The sequence below is a fragment of the Poecilia reticulata genome, chromosome 22, assembly GCF_904066995.2.
Source record: "Poecilia reticulata chromosome 22, P_reticulata-male-v2, whole genome shotgun sequence".
NCBI classification, from domain to species: Eukaryota; Metazoa; Chordata; class Actinopteri; order Cyprinodontiformes; family Poeciliidae; genus Poecilia; species Poecilia reticulata.
Genome location: NC_088851.1, coordinates 7,774,498 through 7,799,413, shown reverse-complemented (window position 1 = coordinate 7,799,413; position 24,916 = coordinate 7,774,498). Strand labels below are relative to the sequence as shown.

General features: G+C 39.6%; 1 protein-coding gene across 3 annotated transcripts; it reads left to right on the top strand.

Annotated features, from left to right (window-relative positions):
• Positions 1-76: 76 nt before the first annotated feature.
• Positions 77-24,916, top strand: grm1b (glutamate receptor, metabotropic 1b). Of its 3 annotated transcripts, none has more exons than XM_081603262.1 (10): positions 77-493; positions 849-1,674; positions 5,112-5,361; positions 9,893-10,128; positions 10,341-10,355; positions 13,654-13,900; positions 14,479-14,647; positions 15,226-15,352; positions 18,192-19,119; positions 20,370-20,587. In XM_081603262.1, the coding sequence occupies exons 2-10, from the start codon at positions 960-962 to the stop codon at positions 20,476-20,478; spliced, it is 2,796 nt and encodes a 931-aa protein (XP_081459388.1). In that variant the 5' UTR covers positions 77-493; positions 849-959; the 3' UTR covers positions 20,479-20,587. The 3 variants fall into 3 exon arrangements, with proteins under 3 accessions (XP_081459388.1, XP_008397294.1, XP_008397295.1); XM_008399072.3 differs by having other exon boundaries at positions 83-493; positions 20,335-24,916; XM_008399073.3 differs by lacking the exon at positions 10,341-10,355 and having other exon boundaries at positions 85-493; positions 20,335-24,916.

Genomic DNA, 24,916 nt, shown 5'->3' with positions numbered 1-24,916 from the left:
CCTTTTTTCAGCTGCAGCGGTAAACTGCACGTGCATCACATCTGTCAGTGACCAAACGAAACAGGAGCGTTTTCTGTACATGAAGCTTGATTAGTCCCTACATAGTTAGTTATCATTTTTCGTGTCTTCCTATATCGTACTGTGTTTGTGCTGCCATATTAGCTTTAAAAGTTAACATTTCTGCTCCCCGGACACATTTTCTTTTCACGTCAGTCCCAATATACTTCGCCCCCAAAATCTGATTTGTAAATGCGTCACTGTCCCGCCCCGACGTTTACAAACTGTGCACTCAAATCAGGGACACTGCAGCGACTATGACCCGCTTTTAAGATGCAGTGAGGAAGAGGAGAAAGAAGGGGGCATCAGTGCAGATAGAAAAGAGAGAGAGAGGGAGTCAGTCCCACCGTGTTCTGTTGGTAAGGAGAAGCTGGGGTTCAGTCTGGCTGCATCACAGGAGACACAGAGCCCGCATACCCGAAGCTGCCTGTCGCAGGTAAATAAACTCATGTTTGCTTCACGACAATAGGCTTCCTAACACAGCTTAAATATGCAGCTATCTCTGATCGATATGCATGTGGATGCAAGCTGTAGTGTAATGTAGTGTAGTCAACTATTGTCCTGTTGATAGATGTCGCAATTAGATATTGGCATTGTATGTGATGCTTTTCGGTAAAAGTTAAAAAGAGATTAAAACAACTGATTTCCTCACACAGCAGAGGCAGCTGTCCAAGGTGCTGAAACTGAAAAGATTTACCAGTGGCAGGAAACTTAATGTCATCTTGACCACTCAAATGTCTCGGACAGACATTGTATAAAAAGTAGCGTAAGTGTTTTTGTCTCAATTGCAGGTTAAAAGCAATGAAGACGGTCCCGTGAAGTTCCCATTGAATCCATACGGGATTAATGGACCTCTACTATGTCCCAAAGGAGATGATTGTACACCCATCACTTGTTGTACAATGACAAGCATGATTTACCTGACTGTAATAAGCACTTTCTACTTACCCATTTTACTCTTTGAGGCATTCGTCTTGTCCAAAGGCAAGTATGAGAGGTCAGTTGTCCCAAGCTCTGCCTCCCGCCTGGTGGCACGAATGGATGGGGATGTAATAATAGGTGCCCTGTTTTCCGTACACCACCAGCCGTCAGCGGAGAAGGTTGCTGAGAGGAAATGCGGAGAAGTCCGTGAGCAGTATGGCATCCAGAGAGTGGAGGCCATGTTCCACACCCTGGATCGAATAAACTCGGACCCCAACCTGCTACCCAACATCACCCTTGGCTGTGAGATCAGGGACTCCTGCTGGCATTCCTCTGTGGCCCTGGAGCAGAGCATTGAGTTCATACGGGACTCTCTCATCTCCATCCGAGATGATACGGAGGGCTCCAAGTGGTGCATTGAAGGGTCACCCTCCAGCCAGCCGCCTCCTACCAAGAAACCCATTGCAGGAGTCATCGGTCCTGGCTCAAGCTCAGTTGCAATTCAAGTCCAGAACCTTCTGCAGCTGTTCAACATCCCGCAGATTGCCTATTCTGCAACAAGCATTGACCTCAGTGATAAGACGTTGTTCAAGTACTTCCTCAGAGTTGTGCCCTCGGACACTCTCCAAGCCAGAGCCCTGTTGGACATTGTCAAACAGTACAATTGGACCTATGTGTCAGCAGTACACACAGAGGGTAAGACATCAGACTTCTTTTTAGATGTTAAGTGATATTTTCATTAGAACCTAATGGCATTTTGTTACGTTGCATCCAAAAATGATTAACAAAGTAGCAAAGAAGTGGGACATGGAAGGGAAACTATGCATGATTTTCAAAATCGTTAGCTAAATAGTACAATGTGTATATGTGTCTTATATGAACAAAATCTCTGAGTAGCAGAGACAACCCCCATATGGCATAAAGCTCATACAATGCCTCTTTAATAAATCAGCTTCTTCTTCTTTCATCGAAAGAACATATTTTCTTCTAGAAACCAGAGACTTTCTAAAGAGACTTTCTAAAGAAAGTCTAAGACGAGAGGATCACAGTTTAATAACTGTCTCTGAGAACAAGCTGAGCGGGATCAGTCACTGTAGTTGTTTCTTGATTATTCATAAAATCAATAGCATACGTGTACAGTACAGTGGCTTTGTTATATGGTTGCTTGTGACGTTTCTTCTGTAAGTTATTTTAGAGGAAGAAAGACAAAGAGGACAACACATTTACTTTCCTTTTCCATTATTGCTTATGGTTGTGTTAATAGCTTGTCCCTGCTAATAGAACCGGTTAGTTAAGATGTTAATCATGTATTTTATATCCCTTTTATGATTTCGATGAATCCTTTGCTTCTTGTTTTTTGTAGTTTTGGAGTGATTGTAAACTTACCTAAATATTTGCTAATGCAATCTTTTGGACAAAAAAAATCTGATCCACTGGGTCAAGAATCAAACCAGCTGGGTTTTCTCTTGATATACTGATAAGCAAAACAAAACAAAACAAAAAAAACATACTTTGTCTTATTGGGCTTTGATGTGATAATTAACATTTAATTCAGAAGTATGCAGAAGTATTCAGAAGAATGCATTCATGTTCAGTCCACCTGGACTATTACTTTGTAGTACGATCTTCCATTGTTGTTACGATTGTTCTTTGATTTGGCCATTCTGACATACGAATAGTGTAGCTATACGGTTATATGTTTTGGGAACCTGCTAGTCGGTGAACCTTCACTTCAAATCACTTCAATCATGAATAATATTCCCGCGGTATATTGCAGCTGCTACCATGTTCTACCATGCTGATGGCATGTTCAGGGTGATTCACACTGTTTCCAACGCACGCAGCATTTTGGAGACAGGCTGAAAAGTCTGACTTTGATCAAGGGTGATTCCAAATGTTCACTTTTTCACCTTCTTCTGGGAACCTCTAATGTTACTATGGATTTCTTGATTCTCTATTTTCAGTGCTTAAAGAATAAAGGGAACAGAAAGCAAATGCACACCACACATTTTATTAGTTAAACGAGTCTGTAAAACGTTTCTGCCACTTTATATTTACTCAGTGTTTCGTGTTGACCCGCCACATCGAGTTTAAATGATATAATTTGCAGCTTGTTGTAAAATGGCAACAAAATGCTCAAATGTTTATGAGGTACTGATACTTTTGCAAGTCACTGCAGGTGTTGTTGTGATCCCTGGAATTGATTGATGAACTGTTCGAGGTCTACTCCACCTCTCACCTGTTCCTGGCACAGGAAACTGAATGAGACACAGAACAAACAGTGCATCCAAGTATTGGTACATTTTTCAAAAGGTGAAGTTGTTGATCGTCCCTCAATGTGTCGTGTCACTCAATTAGGCAAAGCGTCCAGCTTTTGGACAAATAGATATTCTAGCCACGGTTATGATCTGTGCTCATTAGGCATTCAGTTTTGTGAGTTTCCTGGCTTATCAGGAGCGCTGATCATTTGAGGTCTACGAAGGTCAAATCAAAACTCTTTCCTTAATTGATTCTGGGTTTCTTTATAAAAGCCGTTGAATTATTTATTAAGAAGTGTAATTTGCATTTATAACATTCTGTTCGCAATACCAAGTCCTGCAGTCAAGCCACTATAATAAAGGTTACAATGTACTCACCTATACAGCAAAAAAAATATACATATTGAGTTGAAGCTGTGTTTTGTAATACTTTGTAAAAGTATTTATACCCCTATTGAACATTTTGTCATGTTAAAACCAAAACCTCAATGTGATTTGTTGGCATTTTATGTGACAAACCAACACAAAGTTGTTGTTTTCTTTCTTCTCCTAAACTTACAGGCATTCCAAGGGGATCAGTAGTAGAGGTGCAGAAAAAAAATCAGTTATATAGAGAACTGCAATTTCTAGTCTTGGTAATTCTGAATTGAATCAAAATGCTAAATCGATTTTAAGATGTATTTAAGTTGTACGTCTTTGCAACTACACTGCATATCGCAGAAGGCTGTCTCGCCCTCTGTATATATTTTGACTTATATATGATTTTTTTTATTATTTAAAGAAAAGCCAGGCAGCTAAGCTTATGCACAGACCTATTTTGTTTAAATATAAACTGATGAAATTTGATACAGAAATGTAAATTCCCCCCCGCTGTCTTTTCTGCTTGTCAGTCACATAATTTAAACAGAATCTGCAGGCCGATTGTTTCCAAATCGAATTGGAATTGAATTGGTAGGTAGTGAAAGATTCACGTCTCTAATCAATAGTCAGGAGGTTCTGTAAGTCTGGAGGAGCCGTACAGATCCACGACTCAGGTGGAGGAATCTGAACTGAACTTTTAGTCACAAATCGAATGACTAAGAAAGACGTTGTTGAGCGACAGCCATAAGAAGTCAAATCTAAACGTTTCCTCAAGACATGCGGGTGACCTGGAAAGCATGTGGAAGAAGACACTTTGGTCAGATCAGACCAAACTTTTATGTCCGCCGTGAGCGCACTGTAACCATGGTTACCAATGGTGGTTCAGGCATTATCATGAGGGGATTTATTTCTTCGGCAGGGACAGAAAAGCAGGCCAGAGGTATTTCCAAAATAGCTGGAGCTAAATACATCCCAAGTAAGGCACATTGAGATTTGCAAATTTAAAAGTCACAAAATATGTAAAAACGCTGTATGGCAATTACATGAATATCAAAAATCCCTCACATGATTTGGAGTCAAATTTCATGCCTGCTTCGTTTTTTTTCCATGACAGAATATGATAAATTTAGGAAGATGAGATGATAATCCTGTTAAAACATGGTAAGCTTTCTTTGAGGTGATTAAAATCTGTTTGGCGAACAGATCAAAACCTGCGGTAAGCACGAGGCACTTTTTAATGTGTTTTGTCACAACTGCTTGATTTTTAAGATCCGAGCAGGCAAGTGGAAACAAGATGCTAGTCTTTAACGTCTGCTACAGCATCCTCTGGATTTTTTACAACCCATGTTCTCTTCTGTGCCCAAAAAAACAACAACAAGAAATTCATGTTCAGCAACACTTCAGTGAATCTGAAAAACCACGCCGTCGCGAAAAGTTATGAATGACAGCCTACTGATCGCGTCTATTCCCCTGCGAATGAGCCTCGGCTGACGGCTCTCCTCTTGTCTTCCTCAGGTAACTACGGCGAGAGCGGGATGGAAGCGTTCAAGGAGCTCGCCTCGCAGGAAGGCCTCTGCATCGCACATTCTGACAAGATCTACAGCAACGCCGGCGAGAAGCACTTCGACCGGCTGCTCAGGAAGCTGCGGGAGCGTCTTCCCAAAGCCAGGGTTGTTGTCTGCTTCTGTGAAGGCATGACAGTCCGCGGGCTGCTCATGGCTATGAGGCGCCTCGGAGTGGCGGGAGAGTTCCTCCTAATTGGCAGGTTCGTTAGGGAATGTTTTCTCAAGGGGCTTCCAGCTTCATGTGTTGTGTTTTTTTGTTGTTGTGGTTTTTTTTTGGGGGGGAGGACGGGAGATGAAACACTAACAAGCAAAAGTTGCTTTTATCCTTCGCTGTTGTTCTGTAAAAATAGGCTGTAAAACTCAGATTAGCTCCTTACTGATGGTACCAAGTAAACTGCATTTAATGGCTCTTTCAAAGTATGTTTTTGTTCCTTATAGAATATGCATGTAATTCTGTTATTATCGTTAAATGATCCACAAACTTTTAATATCTTCACAAAATACAGTAGTTGTGATATTAAGATTAACTCCTGTTTTTTTTTTACTACTTTGTGGTATTTATGTGAGAATTATTGACCGTTTTTTGCAGATAGATTTACATCTTCCAGTTCCATTTCAATTACAGTGCCATTTCAAAGTATTTACTACTTTTTCACATGTTTGTCACATTATCACCACAAACCTCAGCATTTGTTTTTGTTTGTATTGATTTGTTGCAACAGACCAACATGAATATAGAGGTGTTTCCAAGGTTTGGAAAGTGCTTGATATTCAAACTACACAGTCTGGTATTAAAGTGCACTCTAAAGTTTGATTAAAGGGCTAAACTCTATAGTTAAAACCAGATATTTAAAGATAATGAAGACATATATTTTTTCTTACTAACTGAAGTTAAATCTGACCAAACTTCAGCCAGAATTATTTCTATTTGCTAAAAGCCAGAAAACTTTGTGAGAACATTTATCAGAGATCTTTTTTCATCTTTCTTGAACCAGCCAGGTGAATAGGGTGTATGTGTGACACAGACATTTCAAAATTGTGTTATATTTTTGTCAACCGTGTCCCTGCAAGTAGAATACTATCACAAAATATTCTTAATGACAATAAATAAAATCATGCAATAGTCAATTGAAATAGTTTTTTTTTATAGTTCTTTAACTTTTTTTTTTATCTACAAAGTGTGTTTTAAACTGGAAAAGTTAAAAAACTTACCTTGAAAATGCTTGAAAAGTATGAAACCTATATTATTACAAAAATAAACAAACAAATAATAAACTATAAACAACTGATAATTTTCCTAACACTTCTCAAGTATGCATGTTTTTCTATTACATAAACCCTAATTTAATACTTTGAAGTTTGTAGACAGCGTATCACGCAAAACTTTTGCAACTTTTCTTAAGGTTAAATGTTAGCTTCTGTTCATCAAATGCTTTTCCTCATAACTTGAGGAAAAAGGACATCACTCATCCTTGTCTCTTGTTTGGAATCCATATTTTGGCGTGTAGATGTTCTCAGCCTGAATCAGTTGTTACACAAAATTCACATGAAACTCAAATGTTTCCAATTTTCCCAGAGTTCCTCTGAAGGCAGGAGACGCTTTGAATCAGGCTCGCTGATGAATAATGCATCCACGCAGCAAGCTTTCCCGCTCCCTGTCAGATCTCCGGCAGGATGGGCTAATATGGGACAGCACCTCCAGCATCATCTGGGGAGTGTGCAGTAAGGAACATCAAAGCTAATATGGCAGAAATTATCCTATTGTGGAGTCATGGTTCGTCGCTGGTCCAGTTAGCAGTTGAATTGAGGCCGTAATTAAAGTTAAATCTCTTTCATTCATTATAGATGTTTCGCTGGTTGTGTGTTTCTCTTATTTGGGCGTTAAAATCTCACCCGAATGTTTCTGAAACTCACATGATCAAGTAAAAAGCGCTTTCTCTTTTGCTTTATGCCTGCCACTGCTGGTGGGAAGGGTGCAGAAAAGCAGCCTGCGTGCGCGCATGTGTGTGTGACGGAGTGCTTTCTGGGTCAAGGAGACTTCTAAAATGGAAAATGTTTTTTAGAGCAATGCAGTAAGTGAACACACGCAGGCGCCTGTGTAGTGGGCCAACTGGACGGCCTGAAGGTGCTGGTCATCGGCCATCCATCTTCTGTTCTGCTGTGTGGAGGAAGACTGAGGAGAAAGGCTATTCTCACACCTCCCAATCAACAAATAACTCTTTTAATCAGCTCGGAAGCGATGCCGCCGTTCAATGAAACATGTACTCTATTTGCTTTCAAATCTATCTTAAAATAATGTCCTCCTCTCGTGCAGAATTACTTTAAAATCGTCTTCACATGAATAGTTTCAGTTTTGCCTAAATGATGTACAAGTGTATGAATTCAGAGTACTTTACAGTATATGTGTGTGTGTGTGTGTGTGTGTGCGTGTGTGTGTGTGTGTGTGCGTGTGTGTGCGCGTGTGCGGGTGTGTGCGTGTGTGTGTGTGGACGTCAGAGCTGTAGGTTGTTGGCACTGGGAGTGTCGGCCTGGGGGTGGCGTGATGCTGTGAAGCAGATGGCCAGGTACTGTTGAGACCGTCGTAGCGCACAGCCTTTGTTAGCTCATTCTTGAAGTGTCAGCCAAGCCAAATGTGCGACTGGCTCCCACAACCCAAACGCGGGTTTGAGGTGGGATATTTCTGTCCTGCGGATAAACAGCAATTTGTCCAAAGATTACGTTTTAAGTCGGAAACGGCATGCTATGACCCAGATTTATTACCGATTACGGCACCTCAAACTTTTTTACATTATAGTGCACTACAACCACTGCCTGTTTAATTTGAATTCATGTGATAGATCGAGCACATAAGATTTTTTTCTTCCAACTACTCATTTTCATTCAAAACTTTTGTTCATAGCAACATGTGGCATGTTCATTTTAAATTCTAAATGAATGAAATAAACATAATTGTGTATTTTTAATGGGACTTACTAGCATATATATGCATATAAGCTGTGGTGATGGATCAGACATTAAAAAAAGATGGATGAAGCTGAATTCAGGGCAACTAAAAGACTTGTAAGAGGCAACAAAAGACTTGAGACAATGGAAAAGCTTTTAGCAATGCTAAAGCTTTGGTTTAGATCAAATCATGCTTTAGAATGACATGAAGTCAAACCTAAATCCAATCAAAAGTCTGTGACCATTTTTGATGATGGAAATAGTTGTTCATAGAAACTCTCCAGCTAATCTGACCCAAGCCATTTCACCTGTTAGAGGTGTATCCACAAACAGCTAGTTGCAGATTATCAGTGAAAAATGTGTAGACGATTCAGACTTTCCCTCTACTTCTTAGTTACATGCTACTTTGTGTTGCTCTATTACATGAAATCCCAATAAAACACATCAAGTTTGTGGTTGTACTGTGACAAAAAGTGAAAACATTCAAGATAGGCTTTTTTTCCCCAAATCATGGTATTTAGCAGAAGCCTGGCTAGTATCCGTATTTACCTTACGCTATGGGCTGCTGCTTCCTCAGTTTTGTCGAGGAAAAAACTCTGGGGAATCCGTGTTGGTTGTTCCCAGCAAGTGCTGAGGATCATATTGCTTATTCCTACAAAAACATAATAATTAGGCTTATATAACCACTGCTAGGGAGCAAAAATAATAATGCACACGGTGGCAGAGTCAGCCAAGGTGGCAGTCGGCGTTCTCCCAATTACAGTCCCGTGGAAAATTAGGTTTCTCATTAACTGGAGCTGCTGTTCCCCCCATTACAGGAGAAACTAATCAAACCTAATGCAAGGCATAAAAAAGTTACCATTAAGAAAACCTGAAGAGACGCCAACACTAAAAGACTTTCATGCAGATTGTTCTCCACCTTTATATCCCATTCACATGGCACACACTTCTGCCTCGTCTTTAACATGTTTTTAATTCCTTGCAGAAGATGAAGGTGAGTTCTTGACAGACAGATTGTTAACCATAATAAGCGACACATGCAGCAAATAGAGATTATGACCAGTGCAGACACAGATTTCCCTCTTGAGACTCGGAGTGTGTGAGCTGGGTGAGAGTTTGAATCTCTCGGGGGCAGACTGCACAGCTACGCTCCTAATCTGTGAATTCTCACTGGACTTGTGATTGTGTCAGTGGACTTGGAGGCTTTTCTTCTCTTTTCTCGGCAAGTACAGTGAGAACCGCACACCCTTCGGAAACTGGAAAATGGAGTTGTGGAAACACAGGAGGATATTTGAGAGAGCTCTGAATTTATGACTGGCTTTCATTGATTTATTATTATTTATTTTTATGTTTTCTTTCTTTTCCACACTTATTTTAGGGCTGTAGTCATTGAGGGAATATGTTGTTTACATGCAGGTCTGTGTTTTAATGGAACAACTTTGTGCTAAAGTACATTCTAACTAGACTGGGTGTTGCCCCAATACATTTTCAATATTTTGTCTTATGTGAATAAAAAAATGTAAATAAAAAAAAATAAATTGGCTAAAGTTTTGGTGTTCACCAGCATTTGCAAAACGAACATCTAAATTAAAAATACTTTTTAAAGTATTTAAGCGTATCATTGACAAAATGGCGCCCTGGCATGTCGCCCATAACCGCAGCGTTTTGAAGGCATGTGTGCACGTGCCTTCAAAACGCTAGCTTCCAATCCCAACGGTGAAACATGGCGGCGGCAGAGACACGTATCTTCAGATTAGTTAATCTGATTAATTGTGCTGTTTTCTGCAGTGACGGCTGGGCGGACCGCGTGGAGGTGGTGGAGGGATACGAACACGAGGCTGTTGGCGGCATCACCGTGAAGCTACACTCCGAAGAGGTCTCCTCCTTCGACAATTACTTCCTGAAGCTCAAGCTCAGCACGAACACGCGCAACCCGTGGTTCCCGGAGTTCTGGCAGCACCGCTTTCAGTGCCGCCTTCCCGGACACCCGCAGGAGAACCTGAACTACGCACGCAATTGCTCAGGTAGTATATTTATTTTTAACAGAGAAAGTATCCGTTTGTTACTCTGAAATATTGTGATGTGTTCAGTCCCAGAGCGAAGGAGCCAAAAGGCCCCCATGAAGTGGAACAACCTCTTTAAATATAAATTAGACTGCCTGAGGGTAAAATTCTCCACCAGTGAATCCAGTACATTTTTTCATATTGTTCATTTGTGTGTTACTTGGCTTTCACAGAGGATGATGATCTAGGTAAATTAAGTGCTTTTCATTATTAAAGGAACACTGCTAATGCTATAGCTTTGGTTCTTGTTTTCTTGAAATGTTGCTCAACAAGCATGTTTCTAAATGTTTTTTTTTATGACACAGCTCTTTTTATTTATTCATAAGTTTTTTTCCCCAAACAAAAAGCTTGTATATATATATTTACGTTTTTAATCAAAAGGTATGAGGGTTTTATTAAAAAAAAAAAGATTCTCTCTTGATATAAGTGACGTTTAAAGAAACTGATAAACGTAAATATAAATTGGTGCATGCAACACCTATTTTTTTTTTCTGTTGACACCTCTGGCTCTACTTAAATAATATTTTTTGCAGCATTCACACTTTTTTTCTTGTAATATTTTTGGTCTGATGCACAAACCTGAAGCTTTTGTTTGCTCCCATGAGCTGTCATGTTTTAATTTAAGAAAAAACAACGCATTAAAAATTGCATTTAAAAAACATTTTTGTCTTTTGTGGAAAGTAGTTCCCGTTTGCTGTTCAGTCATTTTTATTGTTTTTATTTCTTATTTATTAATTTATTTTGGTTTAGAACTCCAAGATGGTGAGTGATTTTTAATTTTTTTTTTTCTGAATGGAAACATAACGCTGCTCACCTCACAAATATACCTGGAGGTTGACTGACATTAAAATTGAAACACATTAACGATACAATTAATCTCAGTGGACCTCTTATATATGAAGCTATTGGGATGTTTTGTATGGGGTTCCGAGAGCCCAATAATTGGGTTCGTTTGTGCTCTCACGCCCTCCCTCTATGCTTTAAGGCAGTCGCATAAAACAGCCCAATAACTGGCTGACTCTTGCTGAATTTGCATGTGAGCACACAAACCGTGCTGTTCTACTCATATAGTACGCAGACAAAGTCCCGCTGTCATGCAGCCGAATAATCTCGACATGCAGCAGTAGGCCCCTCTGCTTGCATGCAGACATCATAACATCGCCGCATCATGACTGAATCTCCTACAGCTTAGTGAGTGCAGCGAGCGTCAAAGACAAGGAGCTGGTAAAGTAGGTCATCACCAGTCGCTCCCTTCGGATGCTCACCCAGCTGCTAACCCGACTGTAGTTACTGTTTATGTGTTTGTTTGCACAGGCAGCTTTCCCACCAGTTGTTTTGAAATCGTTATTGCAACAAGCACAGCATACAGGAGGGGATGCTTATAAAGAAATATTGTCGCCTGCTGCTGCTGCTTAGAGCGGCTGAAATCTGTTTTTTTCCCCCCCAGAAAGTATTGCATGAATTCTCAACAAATGATTGAAATGCCATATAACAGGAAAGTGGAACAAACCAGCAGCAGAAAACAATTAGAAAATTTAAATCCAATTGTAAGATGCGTTTAATGAACTGTTCTCCTGGAAATCAGCCAAGATCTTTTTTCCGCACCCTGTTTTTGATTTTTACAAATCCAAAAATGTGTTTTAAGGATTCTGTGAAATTGACACGTTGATGCTAGTCTCAATCCAAGATAATCCTTTTTTTTTGTACGTTTACAAGTATGATGTTTCATAAATCACAGAAGCTCAGTTTAATAGAGATTAACCCTGATCGTTCTCTGGTTTTTCATATTTTAGACTAAAGATGATCAAATATATTCTTAAAAAAGAGTGAAATGGCTGTTTGAACTTAGCAACAACAGAATCTCCTACACTCAGACACCAGCTTCTCCAGCATCATTTTGCTCACACAGGATTGGAATATTTACTGGATATTCAAGCAAGCAATAGAAAACATTTTCTTTCTTTCCTTCTTTTTTCGGGAGTGCTTGTAGGAAGCCATATCACCAACATAAAACAACCCTTACAGATTTTTCTCCGTTTACACAAAGCTCAGAGAAAGCTGTGTTTCTGTGATAGCATAGTTTAAGGTGAAGGACAGTGCAATCACTCTCTCCACAAAGGAGGAATGGACATTCAGTCTGTGTTCAAAAGTGGATCATACTTAGTCAGGCGAAACACTAATAATTCTTGCTTTAGGATAAACCTTGCCAGACTTCCAGCCTTCACACCTGGTGCTCAAATCTGCAACATTAACACCTGGACCCATCCATCTTTTGGCTGAAATCAAGGCACCACCAAGATCACACACACATTCAAATAAACTACAATTAAATACTGCTAAAATATAACAGTTCAATAATGAAAAAGGCTGTTTTTAAAACAGGTTTTGACAATATATATTATGCACCACAATTAGTAGCCACATGTCGAAGCCGAGAGCGGACGTTTTACGAATGTAGCTTTTCCTGATGGTTTTCTCGAAATAAGTGTGTGTGTTGAACTTTTTAGATTTTTATTTTGTAGAAATATTTTAAAACCATTTTCATTTAACTTCCACTTCACAGCTGTGCTCTTCTTTATATATTTTTTTGTGTACAGTAAAGTCTCAGTAAAACACAGCAAGTGTTACATAAGTAAAGGTTTAAGACGTACAAATACTTTTCCAAGGCATGTGCATGTACAGAATAATGCTATCTTGTACTGATAGTCGAGGTAAAGACTGCTGTGTTATGCATTATTATTAGTTGCTTTAGCTTGCATTGCAAAAAAAAAAAATACAAAATTATAATAAACAGACTTCGGGGACCATCAGCGAGAAGATGCAAAAATATTGAACACAAAAAGATTGCCGCAAGAGAGGTTTAAGTACAATGTGAAATGCTTAATTAAAAAACTGCTTTCTCCAGCTTGCATTACACTGAACTGATAGGGTGTGTTTGAAAGATAATATACTCTAATGTTACTCATTTTTTAAGTATTTGTTAATCCCCGCAGTGACAGATGAAATTAGGAAGTTAAATAAAAGAAAATCCCGTGAGACTTTGTGACATTAACCATGGTCGAGCAGAATACACAGTCGATGCGGTGCAGGTTTTAAAGAGAGTTGGACCATTTCTAATTGAATCCTGACTCATGACTCCAAGAATGAATAGTTTTGCCATGGTAACAAGGTGTCTTTGAAGCCATTTTCTGAGACTTCCAGTTCCTTAAAAGCAGTCTCCCACAGAGTACAAAAAAAAAAAAAAAACAAGCGTGTTTCCAACAGCCTGAATTCAGAGAACATTTTCTGCATCTATGTGCACCCTATCACTCCTTTGTAATACCTTGCATCCTGCCAGGCAACCTGTTGGGTACATCTGAACTTGAGAGATGACATAAAACATGCTACTGCTTGCATTAACGAGGCACTGTACGGCTTTTCCCTTTTTAAAAAACGAATATACTTATCTTGTAGGAGATTCCTTACTGTTGTCTCCTTCATGGGCAGGTTACGAAAGTCTTGAAGACAACTATGTTCAAGACAGCAAGATGGGCTTTGTCATCAATGCCATCTACGCCATGGCACACGGTCTGCATGACATGCACTCTCACCTCTGTCCCGGCCATGTGGGACTGTGTGATGACATGAAGCCCATCGATGGAAGCCATTTGCTGGAGTTTCTACTCAAGTCGTCCTTCACAGGAGTGTCTGGGGAGGACATATGGTTTGATGAGAATGGAGACTCGCCTGGAAGGTAAGCTACTTTATATGTGTGGTTTAAAGCGTGGTTGTATGCCACAATTGTGGCTAATAGATAATATAAATCTCATAGGCATTGTCTTAATAAAAAAAAAAAAAACTGCTCATGCTTGACAACCATCCAATGTGGCTCATTGAAAACAAATCTATAAAGAGTGGGCTAACATTAATCCTTAGCAATGTAAAAGACTTAGTACCAGTTTTTACTGACACTTGCTATCAAGGCTGGAAAGTGAAGTTACTGGATTCAGAAAGTGGTTAATTGTTTTTGAAATAGATGTGCCACAGTTGTTTTGAATACCTTTTTGTCCCTCAATAAATTATGATTTTAAAATTGCTTGTTGTATTTACTCATAATTTCTTTGCACTATATACAAAAATTGCTTGATGAAGTCAATTACAAATTGACAAGAAATCTATTGGGAAGGAAAGTAATGACCTTTAAGGTAAAATAAAGAAATGTTACTAATTTGAACAACACAAAATGGGAAAAATTGACTTGAAAAAGAGTCTGTTAAAAAGTATTTTTTAGCAATAAATTATTTCCTTGTCATCTTTGCCATGTTTACTCAGGTATGAGATTATGAACTTCCAGCATGTGGAGCCTGGTGTTTATGACTACATCAACATCGGCTCGTGGCACGAGGGCTTGCTGAGCCTCGACGATGAAATGATCCAGATGAACAGCAGTGACATGGTCCGCTCCGTCTGCAGCGAGCCCTGCTCCAAAGGAGAAATCAAGGTCCAGGACTAATCTTTTACACGCTGGGATTAGACTCCACTGATGGCTGACATCTTTACTGTTTTTGCACTGAGAAAGTCTACTCCCATCAGTGATAGAACAGACTTCAGTCATACTCTTTAGTTGTCTATTTAACTATACAGTGTTTGTTGGTAGCTAGCTGACTAGCTAACCAGCTAGCTTAATACTTAGCTAGACAGTTAGCTAATTAGCTAAATAGACAGTTGCTAGCTAACTATCCAGCGAGGTAGTTAGCTAGCAGCCTATCAATTAATGTAGATCTAGATAGACTTCTTATTAATCAACAAAAAAAATATTGTTAAAAGCACTGCAATTCCAGTTGAGACATTTTTTGTTTTCTATAATTCTGCTATTACTCACAACTGTAATAAGTTATTTATTAGTAAAAGATTTCAAAAATAATAGTTCCACTACCAATTTGTTACTTATAACTCTTATTTATTTAAATTTTCTATGTTTTAAGCAAATATTTACTGGCTTTCCTTTTGTTCTGGGCAGCAGAGAGTCACAAAGTGGTATTTTTAGATAAATACTTTATTTTATTTTTTGTTGGGTAGGTCATAAGAAAGGGGGAGGTGAGCTGCTGCTGGATATGCACTGCCTGCAAGGACAATGAATATGTGCAGGACGAGTTCACATGCAAGGCCTGTGAGCTGGGCTGGTGGCCTGACGAAGAACTGGAGGGTATGTTTGTTCGTCTTCTCTTTGTTTTTACAACTGCTGTAAAGTTATGTCAGTTTTGGAGACGAGATGATAGAGGATCTAAAAAGCTATCATCAGAACTGTACCAAATCACCAGATAATAAATAAATAAGGCTATATGGAGTCAGATGGTTTGATACATTCATTATCTGCATGAATGTTATACACATTTAGTTATATTTGATTTCAACCACTCTTGGGGTTTTTTTTTGTGAAGAGCCAATCACTCAGTGATCTTCAATTGCAAATTGTGTGCATGGTTTTTAAATTCATTGTGCATTTCCTCTACATAGAATCAACATACAGCATATAAGCTCAAATAAATACATACACCACCAATATCTGGATGAATCATGCCTGTTTCATAGAAATCATATATCTCATCAAGGTTCTGAAGTAATTCTAGTTGGATATTCAACCACTCAACTTTGAAGTAATTGATAAATTTTACAACCTGGTTTTGGTCTGGGCAAATTCCAGAAGCTTAATGTTTTCCTGGATAACACACTCCACAACCAGAGTTGACGGTTTTGGTATCATTGTCCACCATCTGACCCAAGCGGTCACCCTCAAAGGAAAATTGATTAAGATGCACAAGAACAATCAGATTTTTTGTTCTTTTTATGGAGGACCCAATCAGACAATTTTCTTTGTCTGATTAGAAAAGGGTTATTATGTTTGGTTTGTTTGCTTTCATGCTGACTTAAACTGGGGTTACTTAAACTGGGTTTACTTTAGTTGCCAGAGTATCCATTCCTTTGGCATTATGCCTTCATGCAGCGACAATCGCTTGACTTACAAAACCAGAAAGTTCTCCTAAGCTCTTACGTCTCCTGCCAGAACTACTGCACCCTGTACAGTTTGTCCTGCTAAGAGTTTTCTGCTTCCCAAACCTGTTCTGTCCTATTTTCATTGCCTTCCCATGACACCTGAGAGCACATTCATCATCTTCACCATTTCGTCCGACAGCAGCCCTATTCCACTTACCACTCTTCTGGCCCACTTTAGCAAGGCCTTGTACGCCTTTCCAAACAAAAGACATCTTCTTAACACATTCATCACACGCAAGCTTTTGCATTTTTATCAGCAACAGCATAACAGTGTTGATGACACTAACAGAAACGGATCACCCCTTGACTGTCTATGTGTAGTTTAAAAGTGTTAGAAAATATACAGATTCCACATTCCCCTTGTACTCTACGAATGTAAAAATATACCGCAGGTGATTTTACTCTGATGACTGAAATGTGCAGCTATTTACTTTGTCCTGCTTCTTCGACCCCCTCTAGCCTGGCTGCAGCCCAGCCTGGCCATGGCTCAGTTGAAAGGCGTTTATTTATAGTTGAGCTAAAAACCTACTTTAGAAATTACTGTATTTTCTCCAGCTAAGATGCTCATCATTTCTTGTACATGCAGTCATGTAAAGTAGGCTGAAGTCTGAAGGGCTTTTTATATTAAAATTATTTATTCACCTTTGAGTTGATGGCCAATCTAATATAATCATATTTTGTCCGGCTGGATCCATAAACGTCCATATATTGATAGGGATTTTATGATTTGACCACACAAAGTAGTTGGTTTAAGTGCTGAAATGCTCTAAAAAGAGATTTCTTACGAAGAGAACTAAGTTTGTTGTGCCTTCAGCTCTCCGAGTCAAAACTTTTGCACATCAAGAGGCTGAAATGTTGGCCCATTATTCTTTGCAAGGTAGCTCAAGCAACTTTAAGGTCTTGCCACAGATTCTAAATTGGGCTTAGGTCTGACCTTTGACTGGACCAGACTAGGACATGAATATGATTTGATCTAAACTTTGTTATTTGGGCTCTTGCTGTATGTTTAATGCTGTTGTTCATTAACATACTTCTCCCTAATCTTTACACTTTTGCAGTCTCTAATAGGATTTCCGTCTTGTTTCTTTTGAATAAAAATCATTCCTACATCATAAAGCCACCGCCATTCTATAATGGTGTTGCATAGTCTTAGTTTTCCATCACACATACTATTTTGCATGTTGCCTAAAAAGTTGGATTTTGGTCTCGTCTGAGCACCATTTTTACACACATTTCATCTTGGCCCTATAGATTATGTAGCAAGCCTTATATGTAGGCCACTCTCTCACCTGAGATGTCGATCTTTGCAACTCCATCTAAGTTATCATGGGCTTCTTGTTGCTCCTGTCATAAATGCTTTTTTTGCTGGCCTCTCAAATTAGGAATAGATCCTCAATAAGTTTGCATTCTGGTTATGTTCTTTTCATTTTTCAATAAAGGATTGAACAGCATCCTTTGAGATGTTCAAAGTTTGGAATTTTGCTTTCTTACGTAATTTTGCTGGGATTTTTGCCTAAACATTCATTTTTCCTGACCTATCTGCTGTCTTCCTTGGTCTTCGTGATGCTAATGTTCTTTGGCAAACCTCTGATGCCTTCTTAGAAAGCTCTATTTTCTTTCATTAATTTCATTTGAAAAAACAAATATTGTAATGTTCCGTTATGACCCCCAGGCACCGGACAGAGGTTTTGCGACTAACACTGGTTTATTTAGATCAAACATAACAGGGCAGTTCTCAAAGAAATACCAGCCAACTCTCTCATCCTCCAACAACAGCCCCCTCCCTCCCAAGAAGCGTCCCAAGATTTCTTCTGGTATAACCTCAAAAACAACCTAATTTAAGAAACAGTAACCGTGCAACAGCAAGGTTACTGTTTCTTTTTTTGGTCTGTCACATAAAATCCCCATAATGTTGCTAGTCAACTCGAACAACCACTGTGAGCTTTGTGATTCTGTGACATGATGTAAAATAGCATTTATTCTCCCATCAGGTTGCGAACCAATTCCCCTGCACTACCTGGAGTGGAGCAATCCAGAGTCCATCATCCAGGTTGTCTTCTCCTGCCTGGGCATCCTGGTTACGTCATTTGTTGCCTTTGTCTTCGTCCTGTACCGTGACACGCCTGTGGTGAAGTCATCCAGCCGTGAGCTCTGCTACATTATCCTTGCGGGGATCTTCCTGGGATACCTGTGCCCTTTCACCCTCATAGCGCGACCCACAGTGGTGTCCTGCTACCTTCAGAGACTTCTTGTCGGACTCTCGGCCGCCATGTGCTACTCCGCACTCGTGACCAAAACCAATCGCATCGCTCGCATCCTGGCGGGCAGCAAGAAGAAGATCTGCACCAGGAAGCCGAGGTTCATGAGCGCGTGGGCTCAGGTGGTCATCGCCTCAATACTTATCAGTCTTCAGTTGACAGTGGAAGTTACGCTTATCATCATGGAGCCTCCCGAACCGATCAAATCCTACCCCAGCATCAGAGAAGTCTTTCTGATCTGCAACACCAGCAACCTCGGCGTTGTGGCGCCACTGGGCTACAACGGTTTGCTCATCATGAGCTGCACCTACTATGCCTTCAAAACCCGCAACGTTCCTGCCAATTTTAACGAAGCCAAGTACATCGCCTTCACCATGTACACCACGTGCATCATCTGGCTCGCCTTTGTGCCAATCTACTTCGGCAGCAACTACAAGATCATCACCACTTCGTTCTCCGTGAGCCTCAGTGTGACCGTGGCTTTGGGGTGCATGTTCACGCCAAAGATGTACATCATCATCGCGAAGCCGGAGCGGAACGTGCGCAGCGCGTTCACCACGTCCGACGCCGTGCGCATGCATGTCGGCGACGGCAAGATTGCCTGCCGAAGCAACAGCCTCCTCAACATGTTCAAGAGGAAGAAGAACACCGGGAACGGCAGGTGGGTTCATTAATTGAGTCTGAGTCCTGCTCCTGAGGCACCTCAGGGATGCTCGTTTTACTGGAACTCCCTCTCTGAGGGAGCTTGACATCCAGCTGTATTTACTGTCAGAGAGGCACCTGTTGTAAAGTGTGGCAAATATAGGTCATCACTCAATTCACACAGACGTGTCGTCCTTTGATCTGTTGGCGAAATTAAAACAAGCATCCCTATGTGCTAAGGGATTAAAAAAAAGAATAAAAAGGGTTTCTACAGGACTCATTGAACTAAAGATCAGACCACAAAATGATACATCTCACGTCAGAAGTTTGCATACATTAACCACTGGCATAAATGTCTGTTTATTTCAAACTTTTAGTCATTTATTTAATGACTAACTTTTTTCACAATTTCACAGCTTTTCTTGTTTGCTTTTACAAGAATTGGTAGCACAACTTGTATATATTGTTGACTTTATATATTCCATACTGGCTCAAATATTTACATTAACTGGCCAATTTATAGTTGTGTGTTTGGCCTGTTTGTATCGAGTGAAAACCCATTCCTTTACAAATTTTAGCTACTTATCTGGAGGTAATGGTAAACCTTCATTATTCCCACCTGTATTTGCAATGCATCACTGTCACTGGCAGCAAAACAGGTCCATTACATGATGCTGCCATCACCATGCTTGACCGTTGTACCAACACATTTAAGTGAATTCTAAAATTTCTGCCAAGACAAATGGTCAAATATTCTACTAGAATTGATCTGGCAGCTTGTTTAAGTTGGTAAGGTGCAACTTACTAGGAGACCAAATAGTGATAGGAGTGTGTAGTCAAAATTGAGCCTCTGTGGATTAGAGAAAATTCACAATCAAGTGCAGTGAAGTTTTGTTTTTAAAAATACTGAAATTGCTTGTTTTATGGTTAGTCTACTCAGGAAAAAGAAAGATTGAAAGGTATTACTGAACATTACTTGACATTCATGCCAATCTTGAATGCATGTAAGCTTCAGACTAAAACTATGAGACCTTTCTGTGCTAAATTCAACTCTCTATTAAACCTGAAGATACCCTGAAATACCACCTATACACTTAAAATCAACTAAAACATGTATAAAAACCATTTTTGGTCTCAAACTAGCATGATTTTCTGACATGAACTTGAACCTGTCTTTTCTTCTACACCTTTGCGGGTTCCTGCGCAGTAACAGCCATCTTTATTTTGTTCATAGTTCTAATGGAAAGTCTGTGTCATGGTCTGAACCAGGTGCAAGACATCCTCCCAAAGGGGATCATATGTGGCACAGACTGTCAGTGCATGTGAAGAGACAGGAAGCAGGTTCCAATCAGATGGCTGTCATCAAACCCTTAACTAATACCTACCAAAACACTGCAGGGGAGTTCTCAGACCTCAGCACTAAGACGTTGTACAATGTGGCTGAGGAGGATGAAAATGACCCGCTCACTTACAGCTCCCCCGCCACTCCTCCCATGATGGCCCATGGACAGATGCCAGCCTGTGACATGACAAAAGAGGCAGCCGGGGACGTGGAGCTCTATTCCCTGGAGCGTCTCCAGCAAAATAGCGTTATCCCTCAACACTGCGTCACGGACCGCCGGCAGGAGGAGATTGTTCTGAATAAGTTCAGCACTGACACCCATGAGCTAGCTGACGACTTGTGCCTGCCTCCGGCTGTTTCAGGCATGCCGGTGTACCACCAGGCTCACCTCATCCAGCAGGAACCCATCCTGCCTGTCCATCTTGACCCATTTGATGAGGAGCCCGTCTCCCCTTTAGAGGAGGAGGAGGAAATGGAGAGCGAGCAGTTTGGCCTCCTACAGGGCTACATATATAACAACACCCAGATTCACGACGACGAGGAGGAGGAGGACATGATTGAGGTCAAATTAGCAATGGAGGACTCCGTCGCCCTGATGCCTCCGTCCCCTTTCCGGGATCGCTCCGGTACCCCAATAAGCCCGTTTCCCAACTCACCAGTGTCAGAGTCCGTCTTGTGCACACCTCCAAATGTGACGTATGCCTCTGTCATTCTTGGAGACTACAAGCAGAGCGCTTCGACTCTGTGATTTGATGCCCTAAACGTTAAAGGTGCAGTATGTAACTTAAATTTTTTTTAAATGTCTTTTGTACCTATTTGTTAAAACCGTCACCATGACGTACCAGTGTGGTTTGAGACAATTTGTGAAAAGATCGATCTCCTCCAACTCCTCCATGAGCTACTATTGTCATCTGAAGAAATGCACCACTCCCAATCAAAAACAACCAATCAGAGCCAGGAGCCAGAGCCAGGTCTTAGCGCTGCCATTCATCCTTGTGTACACGCTGCTAGATGTGCTAATGGAGGAGAAACAACTCACCGTTACAGGAAAACCATTTATCACAGTCATCAGTAGCCATACTAACTAGCATTCATGACAGACTGTGCTTGAGGTACCATAGCAGAGAGCAAGAAGGGGGTGATAAATGGGAGAATGAGCAGTGCTACACAGAGGGGTGATTGACAACGGTAAGACCCTCTTCCTGGCTCTGATTGGTTGTTTCTAGATAGCACTGGGAGAAGGCAGAGGAGCTTGATCTTTTTCTCTTTTTTTTTCACAGATTATCTGTCTCAAACAGAATTGTCACGACATAGTGTCAGTTTCAACAAATATGTAAAAAATATTTTTTATGAAAGTTACATACTGTAGTTTTAAGAGTTCTGCTACATGTTCAAGTTTACATCGACATGCGCTGTATGTGATAATATATAAGGAAAAAGTCACTCTGGTCGTTTTCACTCGATAGCTTTTACTTAAGTTCCTACATTTTATAAAAATTAAATACGCTGTATGCAGTAGTGAAAGATCTTGCAAACATGCTGTATATTTCTGATGTAATATTTTACATTTAAGTAGATTCTGCCTTTACTTGACAATTGAATAAGATTGCCAATGGATACATGTACATTTATTTATTTGAAAACAGATTTTTAACCAGTCTAACAATAGTTTCAGTATAAGACTATTCACTTTGACAGTATGCTAAGGAAAATGTGTCTTGTGTTTACACATTGTAACTGCTGTCTTTCATCAGAAAAGAGGAGGATATAAGCAACCGTTGGGTTTTAGATCGTCTAATTTATGTTATTGTAGAATTAGGTGAGATTAAGAAAAAGCTGCTCGTAGAAGTTTAAGCTGAAGAACAGTGCAGCCAGGATACACAAGTTCTACATTAGCTTAGCATAAAACCAGACGTATAAAAGTTTCTTCACCAAAATGGCCACAATCTGTGTCTCCAATCAACTCCCATTTCAGACTTTGTTTCCTACTAAACACTTTCCTCAAGTTTTTCTGACTTCATTACCAAAATGCACTCTCTCTCACTTGTGAGCAGGGATTTGTTTATAAAATCTCTCTAATTACTTAACAGTGGTTAAGTTTCATCAACTCATACATTCATTTTGCACCCACATATTGTTATTTTCTTCCCTTGTATACTCCGGCTGTTGCGTATCAGTTCAGTTTTTTTTCCTAATTTTCATTATAGTCGTAAAATGGTCTCATATAATTTAATAATCTACATTATTTTCTAAAGATTCTAAATTCTCTTCTATATTTATGTATGTCATTTGTGATCTATTTGGACCAGCTGATTCCATTGAATTATGTCAGAGTATGTCCCTGATCAATCCAACAACTATGGGTGACCTATTGTGGGAAGACATGAAATAATGGAGTCTTAAAACCACATTTCCTTACAGTAGGCTATATTTAAAAGATAGGAAAACATATTGACTTTGACATTTGTGTCAAAGTGCCCACAAATGTCTACTTTTCGTAGGTAGAATTGTCAAAATACCTGTACACAACGCTCCATGGCATATAGCTCCACTTGGTATTCAAAAAAATCAATTACAAAATTACTACACGAAAGGGCAAAAAACACACAATGTCTGAGCAGAACACAACAGCTATGGCATCTGCAAGAAAGGTTGGTTGTTGTCAACTGAATATTGAAAATGAATGTACAGTGCTGAGAAACCCTAAAACCAGGTCTTGAACCCGCAGAGCAGGCCCAGAGCTTTACACTGCCACCACCGTGTTTCACTGCTGGAATCATGTCGTTTTTCTGTAGTGACATGTTAATTTTGCTCCGGATGTAATGGGACACTTTCCACAAAGCTCTACTGGTGTCTCAACAGTCGACAGAATAATTTCCCATATGTCTTCTTGGGGATCACTGAGAGGTTGTTTGGGAAACATGAGACAGGGCCATGTGGTCATTTTGGTCCTGGTCTTAGAACTCTGCCATGGATGCCATTTTTGTTTAGGCTCTGTCCCATGAAAACTGATCTCGGCTTCTTGGCTCTTTTGTGACCTGTGTGTTCTTGGACCCAGTCCTGGGAAGATTCAACGATGTTCCGTTTTGTCCACTTGTGGATAATGGCTTTCATTTTCTTTGTCTGGGCTCCCAATGTCTTTTAAATTGCTTTGTAGCCTTTTCCAGACTGCTAGGTGTCAATGACATTGATTTCCCATCTGTTCTTGAAGTTTTAAGATTACGCCATCAGTGTTTAGCATGCTGAAGTCTTTCAGCGTACTTCAGTCAAGTTCTATGGTGATTTCTTGAGTCTAACGGTTTGGCATTATGATCCCTATATTTTGCTAGAGAAACTGATGCTGGAAATGTGGTTAATAATAGCTACTTCATGATGCGAGCAGTTGTTGTTTTTTTTTTTTTACATCAGCCCAGGTGTGTTTAGATGGATTTTTATCTTTAATAAAGGAAATTAAGCTCCTGTTTGTTTTGTTTGTCAGATATTGAATTTGTTTGATCTAACATTTAAGTAAAAAGATTAGAAATCTGTGGGGCAGCAAATTATTTTTCACAGCACTGTATTTGCATAAAAAAGTAACACTGATCTTATAGTTTTCAGTTGCATTGATTGTATTTTATTGCATTACTTATCACATAACATTGATGTGTAACTTCTGTTTTGTTTGATCACAGCCTGACCTTTATTTATTTAGCTAAATGTGACAAGGCACAAACTAACATTTTTAACACTTGGACATTTTAATTAGAGAACATTTGAAAAAGTATGTGGATTTTTTTGTAACCTTTGAGCGAGGTCTGATTTAGTCCAGTTTTATGCTAAGCTAAGAGATGCTAAGCTAGCTAGTGGATGTTATTCCTTCTTTAGCCTGCACAAAGGTATATTTTGTCATGTAAAATTAACCCGAAAGGTCAAACTATTGCTAAAGTGACCTTTTTACTTAATTTATTTCTTTTGAAAAATTTATATTTATTTATCTGTCTCACAAGACTGTATCATGAATGTAGCAGAGGACAACTTCAAGTGCCACATTTTCATTAAAACGTCTTTTATACGTTCGACACATTTCTATGGTCTTGAAATACATGTAAATCAAGTGAAAAATTTGTATCTTTTATAATAGTACGTCTTATGTCAGAGCTAGGTATGACTATAAGTTATTTGACGTACATTTGTTTTGTGAATGTATGAATTGTGTATCATATTTTGGTATTCAGATTGTATCTATATATGTAACAGTATTACAGTAGACAGACGACTATAGCTGTAAGACTTTCTGGTTTTTATCCGTTTCTTGAATATTTAGATTCTGAAAGTCTATCTCTGTTATATAATAAGAGAAGTGCTTCTGTTACCATTAGTAACCAAGCTATTTTCAGATCATGCAGTATAAAGTCCACAGTTACACTGTATTTACTGTCTCCAATCATTTGAATTATACTTGTCAAAATGGAGTGAATTAAAACTTTTTATGCTT